The 19,715-nt window shown below is 41.6% G+C and overlaps 1 protein-coding gene across 1 annotated transcript in view; it reads left to right on the top strand.

Moving 5' to 3' along the window:
* LOC128372410 (sorbin and SH3 domain-containing protein 1) overlaps positions 1-19,715 on the top strand; it is a 40,210-nt gene that overhangs the window by 8,437 nt on the left and 12,058 nt on the right. Inside the window, exons 2-15 of the mRNA XM_053332445.1 lie at positions 1,511-1,547; positions 1,821-1,898; positions 2,308-2,424; positions 3,220-3,326; positions 3,506-3,641; positions 5,935-6,077; positions 6,293-6,353; positions 6,488-6,562; positions 7,967-8,002; positions 8,088-8,187; positions 9,247-9,361; positions 11,558-11,641; positions 15,852-15,901; positions 18,031-18,209. Of these exons, the coding sequence (XP_053188420.1) occupies positions 1,865-1,898; positions 2,308-2,424; positions 3,220-3,326; positions 3,506-3,641; positions 5,935-6,077; positions 6,293-6,353; positions 6,488-6,562; positions 7,967-8,002; positions 8,088-8,187; positions 9,247-9,361; positions 11,558-11,641; positions 15,852-15,901; positions 18,031-18,209 (1,237 nt within the window). The 5' untranslated portion in view covers positions 1,511-1,547; positions 1,821-1,864. The remainder of the gene's footprint in view (positions 1-1,510; positions 1,548-1,820; positions 1,899-2,307; positions 2,425-3,219; positions 3,327-3,505; positions 3,642-5,934; positions 6,078-6,292; positions 6,354-6,487; positions 6,563-7,966; positions 8,003-8,087; positions 8,188-9,246; positions 9,362-11,557; positions 11,642-15,851; positions 15,902-18,030; positions 18,210-19,715) is intronic.

Genomic DNA, 19,715 nt, shown 5'->3' with positions numbered 1-19,715 from the left:
ATTTGGTTGGCTGAAACCACTGTTTGTGTTTGTGTACATGTATGCATGAGTGACTGAGTGCCTCTGTGTGTGTATTTGTGTCTCGACTCAATCAGTCCTTTTCTTGGCATTTTAAATGGGGACGTCTCTTAAATCAGTTGTGCTGGCTGAGCACAATGGGAGGCCCAGCACAGCAATGGGAAGTGTTTCACAGCTACTTTTCTGGTGGCCTTGGTGTTGCTTCTGCATGCTCCACTGATGCAGCTCAGATTAACATATGTTTGTTCTCTCTCTCTCACCCCCACCCTCCCTTCTTGTTCTTAAAGGGGAACGTAGATAAGATTCAGAATTTATATCGCTGGTCAGAGGCATGCCAAACTTCGTCACAAAATTCAAAGAAGTGAAGGCATCCAAAGTGCCAGCAGAAGTAATGTGTGTCAAGCTCTTAATGAACGAGAGGTTAATGGAAAAAGCAGCTCTTTAACTGATTGTCATCATCTTGAGCATGTGTTTTAGTTCATTTTACACATAGAAGCTGTTGACATCCACTTTTCATTGTTTTTGGATGTGTATTCTGTCATACCCGGCATGAGTAATAGTGATATTGGACTGTAAGGACACAGTTAACAGATTGTTCTGGTCTGTGCCGCCTTTCACTCCCTCTGCTGTAAGTTTTAATATCAGTGAGATTGGTTTACTAGGATTAGATAGCACTGAAAAAACATCATTATTTACAGTATGTCAGAAACATGAAAGATTATTACTTTTTAAAACCCTTTCTTGCTGTGTGAATAACACAACTATCAGAATCTAAAATCTTTACCTCTGATACATCATGATGATAGATCATCATCATGGCAGATCAATCATGTAACTCAAGAATTGAATTAAAACTGATGACTGAAGTTCACCACCCTCCTGTCTGGCTGCACTGGATCTCATTTCAGACTGTACACTATTTCATTAGCTGTATGTAGTTCTCAGTTGCAGCTGTTGATTGCATAGGTTCCAGTATTTGCAAGAGTTACAGCAAAACTAGAAAATCTCTGTATGTGTGATATTGTTCCATTGGTGCTCACAGCCTATTATATCGAATTACACAACATACCACAAGCCGTCACTGCAATAAACCACTGACTTGGTTACCAAACTTACCCTGGGTCTCGAGCCTGGGAAAAGTAGAAGTTAGAGCTATCTTTGCTATCAGAAGATATATGTAAGTAGTGTCAGACAAAATTTACAAAATTAAAATCTGCTGTGTGCTTTCAGGGATTTCAGGGAAGAAAAGCTTAAACCTAAAGAAAACTAACCAGAAGGCATTGCACTCAATCTCTGTCTTTGTCAATCATCAATGGTGATCTAACTGTGATATTTGAGTGTCCTTGCTGGATTGCCTTCTTGTATTTATGCAGGCTGATATTTAATAAATGATACATCACATTGATTTGCTGTATATACACTTCCCAAATATGAGTTCCGTTCATTGACTTCACCGTGCTGAATATCTGTCCTTCCTCTGTTTCTGTTTCAGGTCTGTCCAGCAGAGGGCAGTGTGAGACCGAGCGTCAGTAAGTCTCCTCTTTATCTGACTTAACAGAATAATTAAGTTAAGGTACTGTTGATGATAAATAGTCACAAAGCATGCTGTTTAACAGATGAGAGCTTATGAAACACAAAGACAGTCAAGTCATGTGCAGACACTTTAATTTAAAGCTGTTCTAAGTACAAAATGTGTAAGGATTCTGCTTGTGTTTTGTCTTTCTACATTTTACTTGATGATGTGGTGGTTTTTCCACACACCAAAATGTCCTTTTTGTGTGTGTGTGCTGAATTCCTGCCAGGTCCTCGATCGGTCTGCACTGTCAAGATCACGCCTCTGTCAACCATGAAAGGATCTCCTGACCTGATTCCCTCCGCAGGTGACGTCTTCCTCATCATCATCAATTTTTCATTACCTACAACTGTGGTACACTTCATACACACAAAAAAAACTTAGGAGAATGCTTTTAAAATTGATTTGTTTACAATGTGGCATCACTTTATCAACCTGCGTGAAAAAAAAAAAAAAGACTTAAAGGACAGCTGCTCCACTTCCAGCTCTGACAGTGCGATGATGGCAATTAGTTTTACAGGGCGGCAGGATGTTAATTTGCCAGCCTGATTTAGATGATACAGTTCTATTCTGGTCATTTGGATCATGAGGTAGCAGTAATGAGGATTCCCAGAAGCTCTGAAGCAGGAGCGCACTTGACAGTGTAAGATTGCTACTGTATGTCTCGTACAATGAGGAGCTCTGGAAGTGAGAACATTGTTTTTGAATGTTTTCAGATCTGGACCCTAGCAGAGTGTGCAAAGGGAAAGGAGTCGTAACCCTGCGGGCCACCCTCGTCCACATAGACGATGAGGACAGCATCACTGAAGAGCCAAACATCATCACAACGCCAAGTGAGTCAGACCGAATGCCGCAGCTGTTTCACAGTAACTCTCCACATGATGAAAAAATATTTGGAGGGCAGTAATAGTTGCACGGCCGTGTGAAAGAGGGACACATCACTGTGGAATCTGGACTGAGGATTTGAATGTTGCTGTAATTTAAAAAGCATTTCATCATGTTCTCAAGTTGTAAAAATTCTTTACATGCCTCTCAGTGGTCTGTTTTGATATCACAGTTATATAATGTATCACGTTTTGAAGTGTATGCTCAGTTGCCGGGCACACTCAGAGTGGTGATAAAGGGCGATTGCTCATATTTTCATGTGCGCGTCAAAGAGCTCTTTTGTTACAGCCTGCCCACACTGCACTTTGCAGCAGGGGCCTTGACTGTGGGCTTGTTTGTTACGTAGAGCACATTGGAACCGGACTGGAGGCTGGCCAAGGCTTTTGGGGAGATGCTTTAATTGTTGTAGAGCCTGAATATAAAGGCCATTGGAACAAACAGCCTTTGCTGCTCACTGAATAGATGCTTTGTCCTCATGACAAAGTTCACAGATTGTGGGAGAATCTTTTTTTTTTTTTTCTTTCCTGGAAATATTAACATCTCTGCGCATGAAAACCACCAATGAAAGCATTTACGCCCAGTGGAGTGAAATGGAGATTTATTTGATTAGCAGTCAGCTGTTGGTGGTTTTCTGGTTTTCTGTTATAAGTTAATTGGTATACTGTACGTTTTAGTATCATCCTCAGTGTTTTTAATCTTGCTGCACTGGCTGCCAAACTGAGAGAGCTCTGGACTCTTCTTAGGTGGCTGGACAAGCCAGATTAATGGAGACAGCTCTAAAGCAGGATTGGCTGAGGGAGGCAGCAACATCACAGCTGATTTACCTCCTGTAAACAACACTCAGTGCCAGGTACGTTTACTTCCACCTCATTTAACAAAGGATCTTTGTTTGCCTCTCTGCAGTTTGACAATTAAAAGAACTCTGTGATCTCTTTATTTTTGGGGCCATTTGATTTGAGACATTTGATTTAAGATATATTTTGTTTTTTTTATTTTTAACTCTTTAACAATGTATTTTCTTACTTTCAGGCCAACTCACCAGAAAGCATAAAAGAAAATCAGGCTCCAGCCTCCACTAGTGTCCAGTACTGTTTCACACCATCCTCCATCTATCCCTGCACTAGCACAGTTAACCCCACCATAGTCCTGCTACAGCACAACAGAGGTGAGCACACCTGTTTGTCAGTAGTGGACGACGGGTATCGAGATACATTTCCAAAAGCTTTCAAGTTTATCATTAACATGTTTTTATATGTGTGCTTGTATACCTTATGGTACTTTTAACTGCAGGGGGTCAAACTGTGTGTTGTCTGTAATCCATTAATATTGTCTTGTCTTCTCTGTGTTACACATAGGCAGTGCTTTCACACTTTTGCTTCATTGCTTTGTCACATTTCACTGTTCTGTCCTTGTCTGTCTTCTCCCACAACAGAGCAGCAAAAGCATCTTTCTCATTTGAAAGGTATGCTCTGGGGTCTTTTAATGTCAAACAAATATTTGTAATTTATTTTTAAATTCTTAAATCACCAAAAGCAGTTCCAAATTTATAACAACTCAACTGAAGCATCCGTCACTCCCACCCTCCTACTGCCATGACTGTTGACAGGATGAATGTGTTTGCCACAAGCCTCGTGATGTAAAAGAGTCCATTCTCATGCTCAATGTGTTTTACACATTGTAAACAATCAGTTGTTGAAAGAGAATGTTGTTGAAAGAGAATGTATCAGACTATACAGAGAAATAATGGTTATATAATTCATTTTAAGTATCATATCATTTATTTGGTTGGACCGCAACAGCAGGGCCTGACCTATATACAGTACACGAAAGTCTCTCCATCACTGAGTCACTCACTGACCGAGTGACGAAGTTACACCATTCGTTAGCCGAAGTCAGCCAAAGGCTGCCTAAGCTTGGGACAGCAAAGTATCACAGAATGCATTTCACAGTAACTAGCAGCGGCTGTAATTTTCACTGTAGGACTATTGATATGTCAATTCATTAAGTTTTAATATTTTTTCAGGCACGAAAGTAAATATTCCCAATATGTGGTCAGTTTATCCAAATAACGACCTTTTGGAATTTTGCTCCAATGTTTTCGGAGATGTGAGGAGCTGCTGGCTGGGTGAGACCGGCCGGTCATCTCAGCTGATGGCAGCTGGACTCCTGATATGGTCAGCTGGTCAGCATGTCATCATCCTGAGGAGAATATTAACCGATGAATTGAAACATTCATCTATTTGGTGATTTACCACCAGCTTTAATGTCTCTGTAGCATTTCAATATATGAATAAATATAAATGTTGGTCTCACAGGTGAAATCTAACAATTGTAGTTGGGTTAAACTAGATTTAATATAGTTTGTGGTTCTCTAATTGGGTTTACAATACAATATATTGATTACCTAGAGCTCCAGTTTGTTATATCACATTTTCTTCTCTCTTTTTCTTCTTCTACTTCTTCTTCTTCTTACACACCTGACACCTGACACATCTGTTTCACCTGGATTAGGAAAAAAGAAAGAACAATAATCATAAAAGAGTATAATTACAATATTATGGCTATATTGTAACATTTTGGAAGAAATGCACTGTCATGTCATTTGGTAAAAAGTCACCCACAAAAACACAATATAATTCTGTATACTTACAATAAAACAACTTTTTTGTTTGCACATCACAAAAAATCACTTTGTGTCACTAAATTGTATTTCATGCATTAAATGTGTGCTAGAGCTGCTACAGTTAAGGTGGTCCTGCTAATCATTCTCCTTCATTTTTATGGCACTCAGTATACATTATGAAACAACAAGTAAAAATTGGCCAAGCTGAGCTGTAAAACAAAAAGCTAAGTCTTGACAAGCTGCCATTTCATAGCAGAGAATAAAAATTTGTGCCAAAAAATGGAGCTCATACTGTATTATACAATACTGCATAGTGTCCATATATTCTCTATGTATATTATGTACCCATTTTATTTATTTATTGTTAACCCAGTCTGTCATACACTAACAGTTCTTTGAGTTTCATTATCATTATGTGTTCAAATGATGCTACTTTTGGACATGCACCAGTACAACTGACTTTTTTCATGTCAGACATTTTAACGTCATACCAGGAGAAGCACAGGTGGAGCTAATGATGCTAATCATGGCTCAGTTCAATCCAAGTGTCCCAGTAACCAATGGCAGTGAAACAGCACACACAGTACAAAGACAGTACAAGGACAGCAGAACTGCCAATACTAAATTTTGTTATTAATTACAGTGGTACACCTGTGTTTTCCTGTGATGACATGTCAAAATATTTGCTGTGAAAAGGTCTGTTCTCTTCTCCATTTATTGTATGCAGCCCTCTTCATCCGTATAACTTAAACTCTCCCAAGTTTTTTCTGACATTTCTCAACAAGTTTTCTCCAGTTTACAGGTTTTTGATGATTTTTCGTGTCTTGTGTTGCAGATCCAACCCCAGAAAGGGACAAAAGCCCTGATCCAGGGAGACACTCAGTTAGTCCGGTCCCGGACATGGATGGGAAGAGGCTGCGACTATCGCTGCACTCCCCTGTCCTCAGTCCTATCAACAAGCCCACTGTGCCTGTACGGGTGAGCAACAAAACCTTCTGCTGAATAAAGACTTAATCTACTAGAAATGCAAATGTTTAGTGGGTGTTTGGTTCACATGATACATGGGTCTTTGATGTTGCAGTAGAACAGTAATAAGAGGAAGATGGATTTATAGTATGGTATTTATATTAAATGAATTAGAACATTTAAGTATTTCTAATATCATTTCTGGTTTATTTGCATCCTAATTTCAGAACACTGAAAAGTCCAAAGACTGGTACAAGACCATGTTCAAACAGATACACAGAATACCTGGTAAGAGAGAGTTTGTCATCATTTCTTTGTATGTCTGATGAGTTTCTATGTTTGTGTCCACACTCTGTCTGTGTTTCTGAATGTGTCAGTATGTTATGTCACGTTGTGCTCTGTCTCTCCATCACTGTGCTCAGAGGCTATTGAGGAAAACCCTTATCGCCCCACCTACATTTTCCCTGACAACTATGACATTCAGATGAAATCAAAAGGTATCCGAAAGCGGTATCTCCACTCCCGTCGGCTTTACTAATCTGCGGCCATCATGGGCCCTTTCAAATACTTACAGCTGTGTTTCATCTGTTCTACCTGGCCATGTGGCTAGTGCTAAGTATTTGAAAGGATATAAATCTTTTTTCGGACGTCCATTCCATATCACAGTGCAGCTGTTTCCATGAATATTGAATACACTGCAAGTTTCGTGCAGATTTCCTGATGTAACGGATTTGCTGTTCTGAGGATATTTTGAAGGTCAGCAGGCTGTTGGAAGTTAATGACCTCATGTATCAACCACTAAAAATCAATAAATACATTATACTCTGCTGAACAATAAATAAATATATGCTGTGCTTTCCTTCAGCTCAGTTTTTTTTAACATGGGTGAATAATAGACCCGTATTTTGAGCTATGAACAGTTCAGTAGCACGAAATGCTAGTTTTTCAACTGAATAAAAATATTGTAGTTAATGTGGGGAAAAAAAAGATTAAACATGCTCAACTCTAAACAGGTTTACAGATAAAGCCCAGTTTTACAGTGATGATGAAATGTTGGCAAGGATGATGCACGAAGCCTTGTAGTGTCATTTTACTTTTACATAAATTATAACAACTTATTCATGGCTTTTCTCCTTTTGCTGTAAACCATTATTATTATGCCTAATATTAATTTTCAATATTATGTTATCAATATATGTTAATGGTAACCTGTTGTAGTTTTAACCTGATGATAGAGCATGTAGTCTTTAACCCACTGTTAATGGGATGTAGTGTCGTGTTCTAGCCACTAGGTGCTGCTGCAGCCCTTTGCACTTTATAGACTATGCTGCCCTGAAGTAGCCTCTCAGGCTGTGCACACCCCTTAGAGCTGTGTGCTGCTTCTAACAAGCTTCTTTTGGATTTTAGTTTTCATCAGTAAAGTTAAGGTCATGATTTTTGGTGTCCTAGTGTAGGAGGAGAGGAAAAAGTTGCCTTACTGTAGCTCTTACTTGGCTTGTTTCTCAGTCCCAGCTCGACGTGATTACATCCATGTGCAGTTGAGACTGATTTTGCTTTACACCAAATATACAGTCTATGCAAAAGTCCTGCTGAATGTGGCGGCTATGGCCATTGCATTAATTATACAGAGCCTTGATGCTCATCGATGCTTGGATCCCTTTTTAGCTCAGTATTGCTTCCTGTAAAGTGCTTTGATTTGACACACTTTGATTGTGTTTGCTAAGCCTGTGATACTTGGCCTAATGGAAGGTGTAAGGCAGCAGGGGGAAACATGGAAAAAGAGTGTTTTCATTGCCTTCTGAATAATTTAGTATTGTGCTGGATGCATTAGTGAAAAAAAAACTGATTGTAGATAAAAATGACAATAAATGGCTTTTGATTGTGTTCTGTTCCTCTTTCAGATGATGGTCCAAACCCTTTCGGCTACTTGGAGGATGGTGAGTTTGGGAATTGGAAATATAATACATATCATTTGGGAATATTATTGCAGCTGTGCATCATCGTGTTGGTGTCTGTTCTCAGTTAAAGGAGTCCCACGCTCAAAAAGTGACGAGGTCGATTCGAGAGGCCGGTCGATGCCGGTGCCAACACGATCCTCTTCCCTCAAACCTCCTGCCAAAAGGTCAGCAACACCCAAGATGACATTCACTTTGATATTTCACACAAAAGCACAGTACTTTTCTTGTTTGCAGCTTAGAATACTTCACACAAAGATATACAAATTACGTAACTTATAGCATCAATATAACTGACTATAGAAACCCTATTTCTGTTCATTTCTTTAACAGGCAGTTGGCTGTAATGGTAGATCATTAAAAACAGTGTTCTCTCAGTTTCACTTCAATGTCACACTAGCAGAAAAAAGTCCGTTTGCATTGGTCTTTATTTAAATACAGCACAGTGTCATATGACTGTTAACACAGCAGAGCAGAAAAGATAGTCCTGCTCCCTGAATTTGTGAATATGAAGAAATTCTGTTTCCAGCAGCTTCAAATACCGTGTCCTCCAGTTTTGACGTAATGTGTGCTTAGTCTTCCACCCCTCCACACACACACACACACATACATGTCATCACTGACATAGACTGATCTACTCCCAGAGAAATGAGTGATAGAGTGATGAAGGAGGACAGGTGATGGAGGATAAACTGTTGCCTCACAGAGCTGCTGATGACATGTCGAGGGCTGACCTTCCTCCTTCTTCAGCAGTTATGTGTGGAGGGGGGTGGCTTCCTAAACACATCTTTGCCCACTTCTGAGAAATGCTGCCTGATGTTCCTGATGCTCAAAAGGCAGTTCGTTAAAGAAAAGGTGGTTTTTGTGTGGATGAAAAAAAAAAAAATTTATTGGGTGTTTCTTATTTGAAGAGTAATTCTGGCATTGGCTGTCTAATAAGGAATTCTCCCAGGAAATGCTGCGCTCTGTTTTTTGTCAGTGGGTCCAATCTTGTTTATCTGATTGAATTTGGCTCGACCGTGAATTTGATTTTCTGTCATATCATCATTAGAGGAAGAGAAGGGAAGAGAGAAGGAGAGAGAGAGGATAATGAGGCGGACGTCATGTTTAGATTGGAGGGGGGGGGGACATCTTAGCCTAAGCTGGTTGCTATGGAGACTACTTGATAAGGATTGGCTCTCTTCCATCCCACACCCAACCCCTCCCTAACACCCGCCTCTTCACAGGAACGAGTGGGAGCCCCCGGATAAGAAGGTAGACACCAGGAAGTACCGCGCCGAGCCCAAGAGCATCTTTGAGTACGAGCCGGGGAAATCGTCGGTGCTGAAGCTGGACAGAACGGTATGCTAGTCGCCTGTCTGTTTGCCTCGTCTCTCTCTCTCCCTCTCTCCCTCTCTCTCTCTCTGTCTCCTTCTCTGCGTGCATGTCGTGTGAGCTGTCCCCCACTCCACCCACCACACCATCCACCCCTCCCACCTCCAACCAACCTCTGTATCTAAGCTCCCGGGTGGCAGCTTCACTAACAGCTCCGAAGGCGGCGTATGTCTAGCCTGAATCGCCATGTGCACCACATTCCTAAACGGTGTACTGTTACGGTGACAGATGATCCTGCTTGGCAGAGGGGGGAGTATCAATTACAAGGATAGCTATTGTCTTCTCGTCTTCAATTTAAGGTTATTGGGCTGAATCAGCTGTGTGCGAGTGGATCCCAGCATAGACACAAAACATGGATCTTGTGTGTTATCTTGAGACAAAGTATAATGCTCTCTACCCTACTTTTGTCTCTAGCTTATATAGATCGTACTGAATCCAGTGATGCAGCATTATTCAATGTCCTTGAAGGCTGTCTTTTTAGAATGAGCTTCGTTACATATAGGAGATGATTGACAGCTGCTCCCCAGATCTAAAGTATATTATTTAAAAGAAAAGAACAGAAAAAATGCGTTCATATTTAGATTTTTAGATTTGCACTTTGCAGTCTTTTGTATTTCCCTCCTACATAAAAGGGGACATCGAGATGTTCATGATTGTGCTTAAGTGGTTTGTTGATTATGTAATCACTGTGTGTCTGATGTTCAGCTACATCAACATAGTGGATATTGTTAGCCAGTATTTGGCCCATTCCCAGTGACAACAAATGCACTCATCAGTCCGCTCCAGTTCATCCTGGACCCATTGTTAAATAATAGACCTGGTCTTGTTTTTCAGTTACAAGCTCATTTAGTGGAGTTCAGTGTCCTTGTTACTTTAGCTGGTCATTTTTTCCTATCAAGTTTATTCTTCACTGTCTGTAGAACTAAGGGTTATGGTCATACTTTATCTTTAGGTCTTCCAAAAGAATTTTCAGATGATTATATCACAGCTCAAGAAAGTGTTTGCATGATCTGTTAGTATCAGTATGTGTCTTCTAATTAGATAGAATAAAATGAAAATTATCAATATATGGGTCACATTAAATAGCTAAATGTGGGGGGTTAATTGGCATGCTTAAAGGATAGGCTCACAACACCACTTTTCCACATGCCTATATGTACATTGAATAAGCTATTGGTCCCTATAATTGTTATTTCTGTCCATTTTGGCAATTTTACTGTCGGAGATGGGGGAAAAAATGCTTTAAAAAAGTTTACCAAATAAGTTAGTCAAATCAAGTGAGTATCTTCTAAAGTTAAGGTCTTTTTAGAGCTCTCTTGGGGAGGGATGGTAACATTATGGACAGTATAAACAATTACAGTGACCAGTAACTAATTTATTGTACATATGGATATGTGAATAATAGTTTAACATTTTGGGAGGTATGCTCATTTACCTTCTTACAGAGAGTTAGATGAGAAGATTGATACTACTCATGTTTGTATGGTCAATATGAAGCTATACCCAGGAGACAATTAGCATAGCTTAGTTTATCTTAGTACAAAGACTGGAAGCAGGGAAACAGCTAGCATGCTGGAATGGTAACAAAATCTACCTACCAGTACTATACCCAGCTAATTAAACCATCATTACTAGCTAGTTTCATCTGTTCAAAGAACTAAGTGTAAAAATGACAAGTTGTTGTTTTATGAGGGATGTGCCGAACTGTTTCTTGACTGGGTGCATTGACTTCCTGCTCGTAGCTTAGCAAGTTCACAGGGTCAACAAGACTCCCAGAAGTTAATGTTGCTAGACAGATTTTGTTTCCTTTGGACAGGATTGCTATCTCCCCCCATATCCAGTCTTTGCGCTAAACTATGCTATTTGACTGTCGGCTCCAGCTTCAGTTTCACCGTGCAGACATTCAAAGTGATATCAGTCCACTCATTTAACTCTTGGAAAGAAAGCAAACAAGCATATTTCCAATTATGTCATAAGATAGACTTGAAAAAAATGAACCTATCCCTTAACTTACCGGTCATAATGAAATCATTAGTTGTAGGGATAGAAACATTGGCAAATTCAACAATGTCTGATAGGCTCATTACCTTGGTGTGTATTCTGTGCTGTCTGAACTGTCTTCTCTTTGTCTTTCTCCTCCTCTTCTCGTTGCCATGCCCCTAGACTCAGGATGTAAGTCCGGAGGATGTAGATTTAGAGAATGAGCCTTGGTATAAATTCTTTTCAGAGATGGAGTTTGACAAAGCGGTAAGTGGTTGCTGTCTTCAAAGTGGCAGTATATTGTATTTTATTGCATGTGATAACATCTATGTTTAAATAATACCTAAACAAACTGTGTCTGTCTGTAAGGACTGCTCCAATTCTACCCCTACTGTCACTTTACAATATCTTACTGAACAATTTCCTTTTTTAATTGATCTTCCACATAAAAAGTATTTATGTGACGGCATGCACTAGAGGAAACTTCGTTTCAACTCGGCTTAATGAGACAGGCTACTGATCACTTTTTAAACATCCATATTTTTCGTCATAATCTCTGTTTTCTTTGATTTTTCTATGATTTTTTAGGTTGTTTATTAGCAATCCTTTGTGCGCTAAGTGTTTTCCAGCCTCCTTGATGTAGTTGCTGTCATTCCTCATCTTCACCTCATACAATTTAAAAAGAAGTTTGCCCCCAATAGCATCTAAAATAGTCAACTGAGATCTATTTCTGCCCTCTTCGAAAGTGTCTCTCAGCAATTTATTTGTATCTGTGGCGCTGAATCAGCTCAGATACAGACAACCACTTACACTAGCTGTGGCTTTTACCCCTGTGTACTTTAGATAACGATTATTTAATGCACTGATTATTGATTAGGAGATTTGATTATACTCTGGTAGTAGCACAAGTGCTAATAATAAAGGACCAATTCAATTATCACAGGGCTTTTCTAAGTTCATCAGGTAATACATTGCAATCTTTTGCCAAACACAGCAGCATCCTAGTTCTTACATGTCATTTACTCAACAGCCAAGAGTAACACTTTGTTTGGTTCGTTTTGGGGTGCACCCTGCCAACTAGAATGCATATCATAAGCCAAGGGGCTGGACCAGCTGATTCATCCAGAAGTCACTCTTCACTTGGAGAGGCCACGGTCCACACAAGCATTAGGCTCCAAGATAATCCCAGACCCTTGAAATAATAATTGCCGCCTGTCTGCTATCTGGTATATTTACCGAAATATCCAAGGGAGTGCAGGCATGTTGAAGCAGTTGAAGTTAGGTATACGGTGTCATGACAAATCCATGCCTCGAGCCTTTGCTGGCACCAGACAAGCGTGGCACTGGTTGCCCACAAACAGATGTTGCTTCTCCTCGCTCTCTGTCAGTGAGGGCCACGTCGCCACGCCCTGGATAATATGAGGTGGCACCACTGACTACGACATGAGGTCATGTCCGAGCATCAGCCAGACGCAGGGGGAGAGTCTCCTGTTCTCGCTGATAGCGGCTCCTGGTTAGTGTATATGTGGAGGAGGTTTAATGGTGGAGGCAGCCGACTCTCTGCCTGGACGGTTGCCAGATGAGCTCGGCTTGATGACTGGCTCCTGTTTAATGTCAAAGTCACTTCTAAAGCTGCACCTGGTATGTGCAGTATTTGACCTTAAGGCTCGGCCAGACACACTGGCTCATTGGAGGTTGATTGACATATCAGTTCTCACTCGGTATTACTGAAGGGAAGATATGGCTGGAAGTCTCCAAAAACGACAGTGCCCTGGGGTTAAATGAAGAGCTGGCCCTTCATGGCTCAGAACTATTGAGTTCTCGTTCTTATTAATAACCACTAAAGTGCTGTAGAGAACCATTTCTCCTAAAGAGGTGGTATTATAATAAAGAGAAGCTTCTTGACAGTACTCAGAGTTCATCTGATTCCTGTCTTCTTGTGGTTTCATATTGCTAATTAGTCAGTTGTCAGGCTTACTGTAAGTAATACCTTCAATATTCATACAAGACTACACTGTTTTTACTCCTTCTTTACTTGTTCCTGTCAAATCATCATCACTCATCCCTGTATGGCCACTTCTAGTTACCTAATAGCAGGTGAATAATAGTGACACCTGTATGTAATCACAGTAATGGTCCTGGTTATTAATATTAACAAGCCCCTAGCCTCAGGTGGAGTCAGAAAACACATACAGTGGCAGTTACGGTCAAACAGAGGCTCATCGATATATACGTGGCTATCTGGTGCTGGAATTCCACACATAACTATGGTCAGGAAAAACATTTTGGCCCCCTACAACCGCCAGAGTGACTCCATCTGTCGAGCATATGCTGACGAGGGGGCTGCTGCCACACTGTCTCAGCGCTGAGTTACACGGAGCCTCCCACTCCACCCCCCACCCCCCCAAACCACCTGACATATTCTAAAGGAGGAAACTCCGTAAGCCCGCCAGCTCATTGTGCTTTCATATTTAACCTCTGTTATACACTTAACCTTTACCTTTAAGCATTTAGTGTAGATGAGACGAGGGGCGCGTGGCTATAACAGGCCCTTCACACTGGGGGAGCTGTTTGTTTTCATGAGAGCACATCAACACAAATAAGGTGCTGGAAAGAATGAGATTCATGTTACCATGACCTACTCATGATCGCTATTTTGAATATGAAAGCGGCACACAGGAGCCCGGTCTCTGAGTAGCCCGGAGACACCTGTTAGGAAACACGCACATGAAATTGTGCAGAAACGTTGTCATCGGTGTTCCACTGACTCACCAAGGCCTTAGCTCATGTCCATATACTGCGTCAGACATTTCACACTGTTACTGCTTCAAGCCAATGCTTTCATCTGTTGCGTGTGTCTTTATCTGATAAGTTAAATGAGTCCCAACATTTCTATTTCACGCTCTCTCTACTGGATGAAAAGTTGCATAATCATCTCAGTGTAATGTGACGTTTCTCATTGATGTCAGTGTAGGATTGCTCTGAAATTGAACTATTTTACCCTTTGACATCAAGAAAAGTTCACATAAATGACACTAATCAGGCATCTTGTAAATAACCAGATTAAGATTCCATTCCTTTGCTCCAGATAAGCTTTCCATGCTTGTTTCCTGTTTACTTTCCACTGATGCTCCGTGTGTAAGCCCAATTACCCAGGGGTGTCAGAGGACACTATCTTCTCCCCCTGTTGGAGATGAGAGTCAAGGGGGATACAAGATGTGGCGACGCAAGGAAGAGCCACAGATTATTCAATGACACTGGCATGTTCTCCGAGTCGACATGGAACATTTGGCTTTATAAATAGATCAGAATATAGACCTGCCAGACTGATGTTCTGTTCTTTTAAAGATCGGCATTTATTCTGAAGAGTTATTAATGATCGTCCTGCCCTGGCAACTAAGTGGGAAGGCATGTTGTGGCAAATGAGCAGTTGAGAATGCTCCTTGTCTGGTCATTGGTGTGGGAAGCGGAGGCTTGGCCGCGCCATGGGGAAGTGGATGTGGTATTAACAGCAGGGCCAGGCTGGCTCGGATGGGGATTGTGCAATCGTATTTGCAAACAACACTTGTGCTCTTATTCATAGTGCCCGTGTCACGTCTGTTATTTTTACCTGCTGTGACGTCCGAAAAGAGGAAAGCAACAGAAACAGTGGGCTAAAATTAGTTGCCTCTAAACCATTCAAAATGCTCATGGGCTGGTGCTACCACACTGAATGGACACCCCTGTGTTTTGGAGATAATATCTGCTCCGAAATAACCACTCCGTATACTGGTATGGTCTCATAACATTTCTTCACTCACTTTGTGCTCACAGTTTTATTTCTTCCTGTCTTTATGTTTGTGCTCTTTTTCTCTTTAACATTGTTATTTTTTTAATCTTTTTTCATAATGTTTTACTGTGTTCTATACTTTGTCAGTAAGCATTTGTGTCTCCTTTTGACTGTAAGTGTGTGAGATAGTGTCAAATGTGTGTGTGTATGTGTGTGTATGTGTGTGTGTGTGTGTGTGTGTGTGTATGTGTGTAATTCGGCCTGCTTGCACCACCAGCTGGTTAATTGTCCCCCGGTCTGGTCCAGTGGTAATGAGAGTGACTCAATACCAGACAAAAGAGACGGCTTCACTGGGAGACAGCAGCCCATTGGCTGAGCTTGTGACAGCCCCCTCCCCACATGGGCGCCCCCTGACCGATGCACACCCACCCGCCCACTCCCCCGCTTCCCCTCCCCTCCACTCTCCTCACCGCCGCTTGTTTTCTCCAACTTGCATGCAGGCCAAAACACACGCTTACTCCTCGATGCCAAGCCCAGTCCAGAGCCGCTAAGAACCCCGGGTGCTGGAGACAGAAACCCAGACCAGCAAGCGAACGACAGAGGAAAAGCCGAGAGAATCTGGCCACAGCTAATGCTCCTGTTTCTGTTCTAGCTGGAGGAGACCTTCCTGTGGATCTATCAATGACTTCTTTGTTTGGTTTGTTGCAGAGTGCCCCCTCTTTCAGCCCCCTGGAAACAGCCTCCGACCTGCAGCAGTAGTAAGTCCATGCCTCTTCTTCTTATATGAATACTTGTGCTTTCAATCTTGCTTCCTCCTTCCATCACGTTGGTGATTATTTAGGGCATGTTATTGGGATAAATGTCAGTGTGAGATTTCTCCACCCTGCAGAGCTTGCCCGCCTACATCGGGGGGACTCCTGCTTCCTGAGGAGATCCTGTTAATAAGGCAAAAAGCTACCAGAACAGTGTGTCCTCTGTCCGTGTTTCATGGTGTTTTTTCAGGGTGGTGGGGGGGTTGTAGTGTGGAGACATGGCTGCTATGTGGTGATTTATTTAAAGACAGCAACCTGGTTGTCACTGGGATAGAGGGAACTCTGCTGCCCAGCTGCTGCATAACTTAAAAACCGTTATCTCCTTCTGAATGGGTGCATGAACAGCACTATGACCAGCAACCGGATTATGAAAAGGGATGCTAGCCGACATTAAAAAACGAAGCTCAGCAAGCCCTCGATCTTGTTTGTTGTTGTCTGATGAGATTGACGCCTTCTATTTTTGTTTGTGTAATAAAATGTAAGGAATTTAAGACTGAGCCTCGGTGACTGTCTCGTGCTACGGTCCAGGGAAAATAAAGTTCTCCCTCCATTGCTCCTCAGAACTTTCCATCTGCTACAATCATTATGTCATCATGGCCAAGAGATTTCTAATCCAACTTTTTCGGTCATTGACTTTTTGTAAATTTTGAAGTGAAGAGGCACTTGATGTGGGGCCGAGAGAGCCTTTGTGGAAGCTCACTCTCGCAAACTTTTCAAAGGGAAACCTCAAGTCATAAACAGACTTCCTTCAAAGGCACATATGTTTAGGGCAGGGTGATTTTTTTGTGCTTTGAGGTCTTTGTGAAATTGGAGACATTTTCAAGAACTTTGTCGTAAAGATAATATTTGATTGTAAAATGCTAAAACCATATGTGCCTGTTAAAGGTAATCAAATGAATGAATGAACATCTAAGTCGTTTCATGTGTTTTTCAGAGACTGCTATTAGATTCCCACTGTGTGCATCATAGTTATTATTCTAGAAAAAAGCTGAAATAGCAAGTGGATATTGTTACAATTGGCAGAAGACTGATATCAATAATCACAAATCGTGTGTACAGCCTTACAATTCCTGCTGTCATCATGTGTCAGTAGTAGCAATCAGCAGATCCAATATGCACACTTGCATCTAAAGTAACTCCTCATCATTACAGATAAACAGATAACATTACAATTAATCTGCACTAGGTGGTGTCACTGGTTCGCACCGAGGCAGTAATAGTAAATTTCACCAGAAGCTTCCCAAGAGATTGTCGCAAATCCTGCGTAGCTCCTCCACTGTTAATTTCCTGTAGAGCGTTGTTTCGTCTACAGCATTTATGTGAATCCTGGAAAGTAACCTAGAACCAACATGATTTTAATGGTTCTCTGCAGTCAGCAGTTCACATGTGTTTTTTTCTGACAGCAATGAAAGAGCTTCTTGTTGAGGTAGTTAACAAGGAGAGTAATGTATCCATACATTTGTGCAAGCTTGTAAAAAAATTCTGGCTTGGCAACACAGCAAATGTAAAACACATTTTTGGAAAAGACATAACTTTTTCTCCCAATTCTGGAGAAATGTGTTTGTATGGCTTTTCTTTTTCTTTTTTTTCTTGTTTGTGTCAACTAGATGACACTGGAGTCTCTGTCAGTTTAATGACCATGTTTGTCTGTACAAATAGAGCAGCACTATGAGTAACACATGAGTGGCATGTGGAAGAGAGTAAACCTGAGAGTTTTACAGGTGCAATGCAGGGGCTGATGCACCATGTGGGAATGCTCAGAGAATATTTATAGAAATCTGTCCTGTTGGCCTCTCTGGAATGCCAAGATATGTGTGGTAGCGAATGCCTTCTCTCAACATCAGCCTTCAAATCCTGCACTTTCTCAACTTTGGCTTTTTCTGTCTTGGATTATTTTGTCTCCCACTTGTCTGCAAAGGCAGGAATTACCTCAAGATATACTAAATAAGAACCATATGACAGCTCATTAACCAATTTGTGTGTCTCTGTCTATCATAAAAACATGTAACACAACTCCCCAGAATGAATTAGACTGTGTTTAATTAGGTGTCTGCGTTCCTCTCACCACTGTCTAGCTCCTCGAGCAAGTCTGGACACAGCGAGGTGGAGAAGGACGGAGGATCATCCACAGGCGAGCCTGCGGCTCCAGAATGCGACCGCCATGTTTACAAGAGTGTCCTAGAAGGCGGCGACATTCCCTTACAAGGTCTACGGGCCCTAAACAAGCGCCAAGGCAGCTCCTCCTCCTCTAAAGGTAGGACACTAACCACTTACCACATGAGGCCAGTAAAATGTCAGGTGTGTATGTTTATGTATGTGTACAGTGGGATAGACGGTACACCATTAAAGGCCTTCCCTGCTGAGACAGAACCAATGAGTTACAGACACCAATGGACTGTTGAAAGTGTCAGACAGGGCTACATGTGTTTCCGTTTACCTTTTTGTTGGAATCCACACATTTTCTTTACTCCCAGATGTCACAGCATTGGCCAATCACCTCGCAGCATTCATTCCCCTAGAAACTTTTGATTTATTATTGATGCCATGGATGTTTTCATCAACCGTGTACCGGCCATCTGCTTTGGAAAACTCATGGAGAGAGTGAGGTTGTCTTTCTAAGTCGATGGAAGCTAACCTTGGGGATTTTCCCCCCTCTTGCTCCAGTTGTGAGCCGCCAGTCGCTAGGCAGGCTTAGGGCAAGACTCCAGAGCGTTCCAGAGCCAGGGAGGGGATGGATGAGGAGGGACGAGTGAGATAAACAGAGCTGTGCTCTTCACAACCCGACAGGACAGGGGTGAGATAAACAGGAGGGACACAGAGGGTGGGCAGGCATGAGGAAGTCAGCTGTCAGTGTGAGGTCAGGGGCAGGAATGCCTGCGCACATGGCCAGCAAGAGAAACGCTGGGGGAGGAGAGGAGATGTATGGAAGAGAAAGGAAGGGACAGATCAGTCTCAGGGGCAGTGTGACCCTACTCATGGACATCTGGGAAGACACACAAGAGAAATAAAGTTTCCGCTGAGAGTTAAAGTTTGGTATATTTCCACAACATCTTATCTAAAAACTACGTAAGAACACTTTAATGGGGGTGTAATTCACTGATTTATTTCAGAGATCTTGAAACACATATATACCAAGATAGTTGTATTTCAGCTGTTACCCTGTCGAACTGGAGACCCATGCAGTAAATGGATTTGGCACTCCAGTCAACTGACTAGCACGCTCCTTCATTAGCCAGCCAGAGGCACCACCTTGATCATTAAAGTCTGTTGCTTGTTACTGTTCTTCAGGCACAAGGTAAAGCATAGACAACCCCAAAGAAATAACTGAGCACTAGAAACCAAACACTTCATCATGTGTTTGTGTCATGTGCTCATAAAATAGAAAAATATCTCTGTTAATCTTTTGTGTTTTAAAGAACTGAGCCTCCTTAAGGGCTTTTTAGTGGCTAGAATGATAACTCTTTAATTCCCACATGCCGTGGATATGGTAATATCAAGTTAACTTCCGCAGTGTGTTTGTGTCTGCGAGATATGAATGTGACAGATGGGTTACTCATGAAGCAGAAGTGTCTCACAGCATGTGAAAGTTGTTGTGTCATTTCCCAGCTCCATCTGCGACGCTATCATGAACCCCCACTACAGCCAGGAAGTGACACGAGTATTTCTCCAAGGGTTTTGACAGTCATATTTTACCAGGCAGGTTGACTCAGGATACATTTTTTATTTACACCCGTGTATGGGGAGCGCTATATTAACAGCC

This window comes from Scomber japonicus, chromosome 14 (assembly GCF_027409825.1).
Source record: "Scomber japonicus isolate fScoJap1 chromosome 14, fScoJap1.pri, whole genome shotgun sequence".
In the NCBI taxonomy this organism is placed as follows: domain Eukaryota; kingdom Metazoa; phylum Chordata; class Actinopteri; order Scombriformes; family Scombridae; genus Scomber; species Scomber japonicus.
The sequence above is the reverse complement of the archived record's forward strand: the minus strand, read 5'-3'. Positions and strand labels throughout refer to the sequence as shown.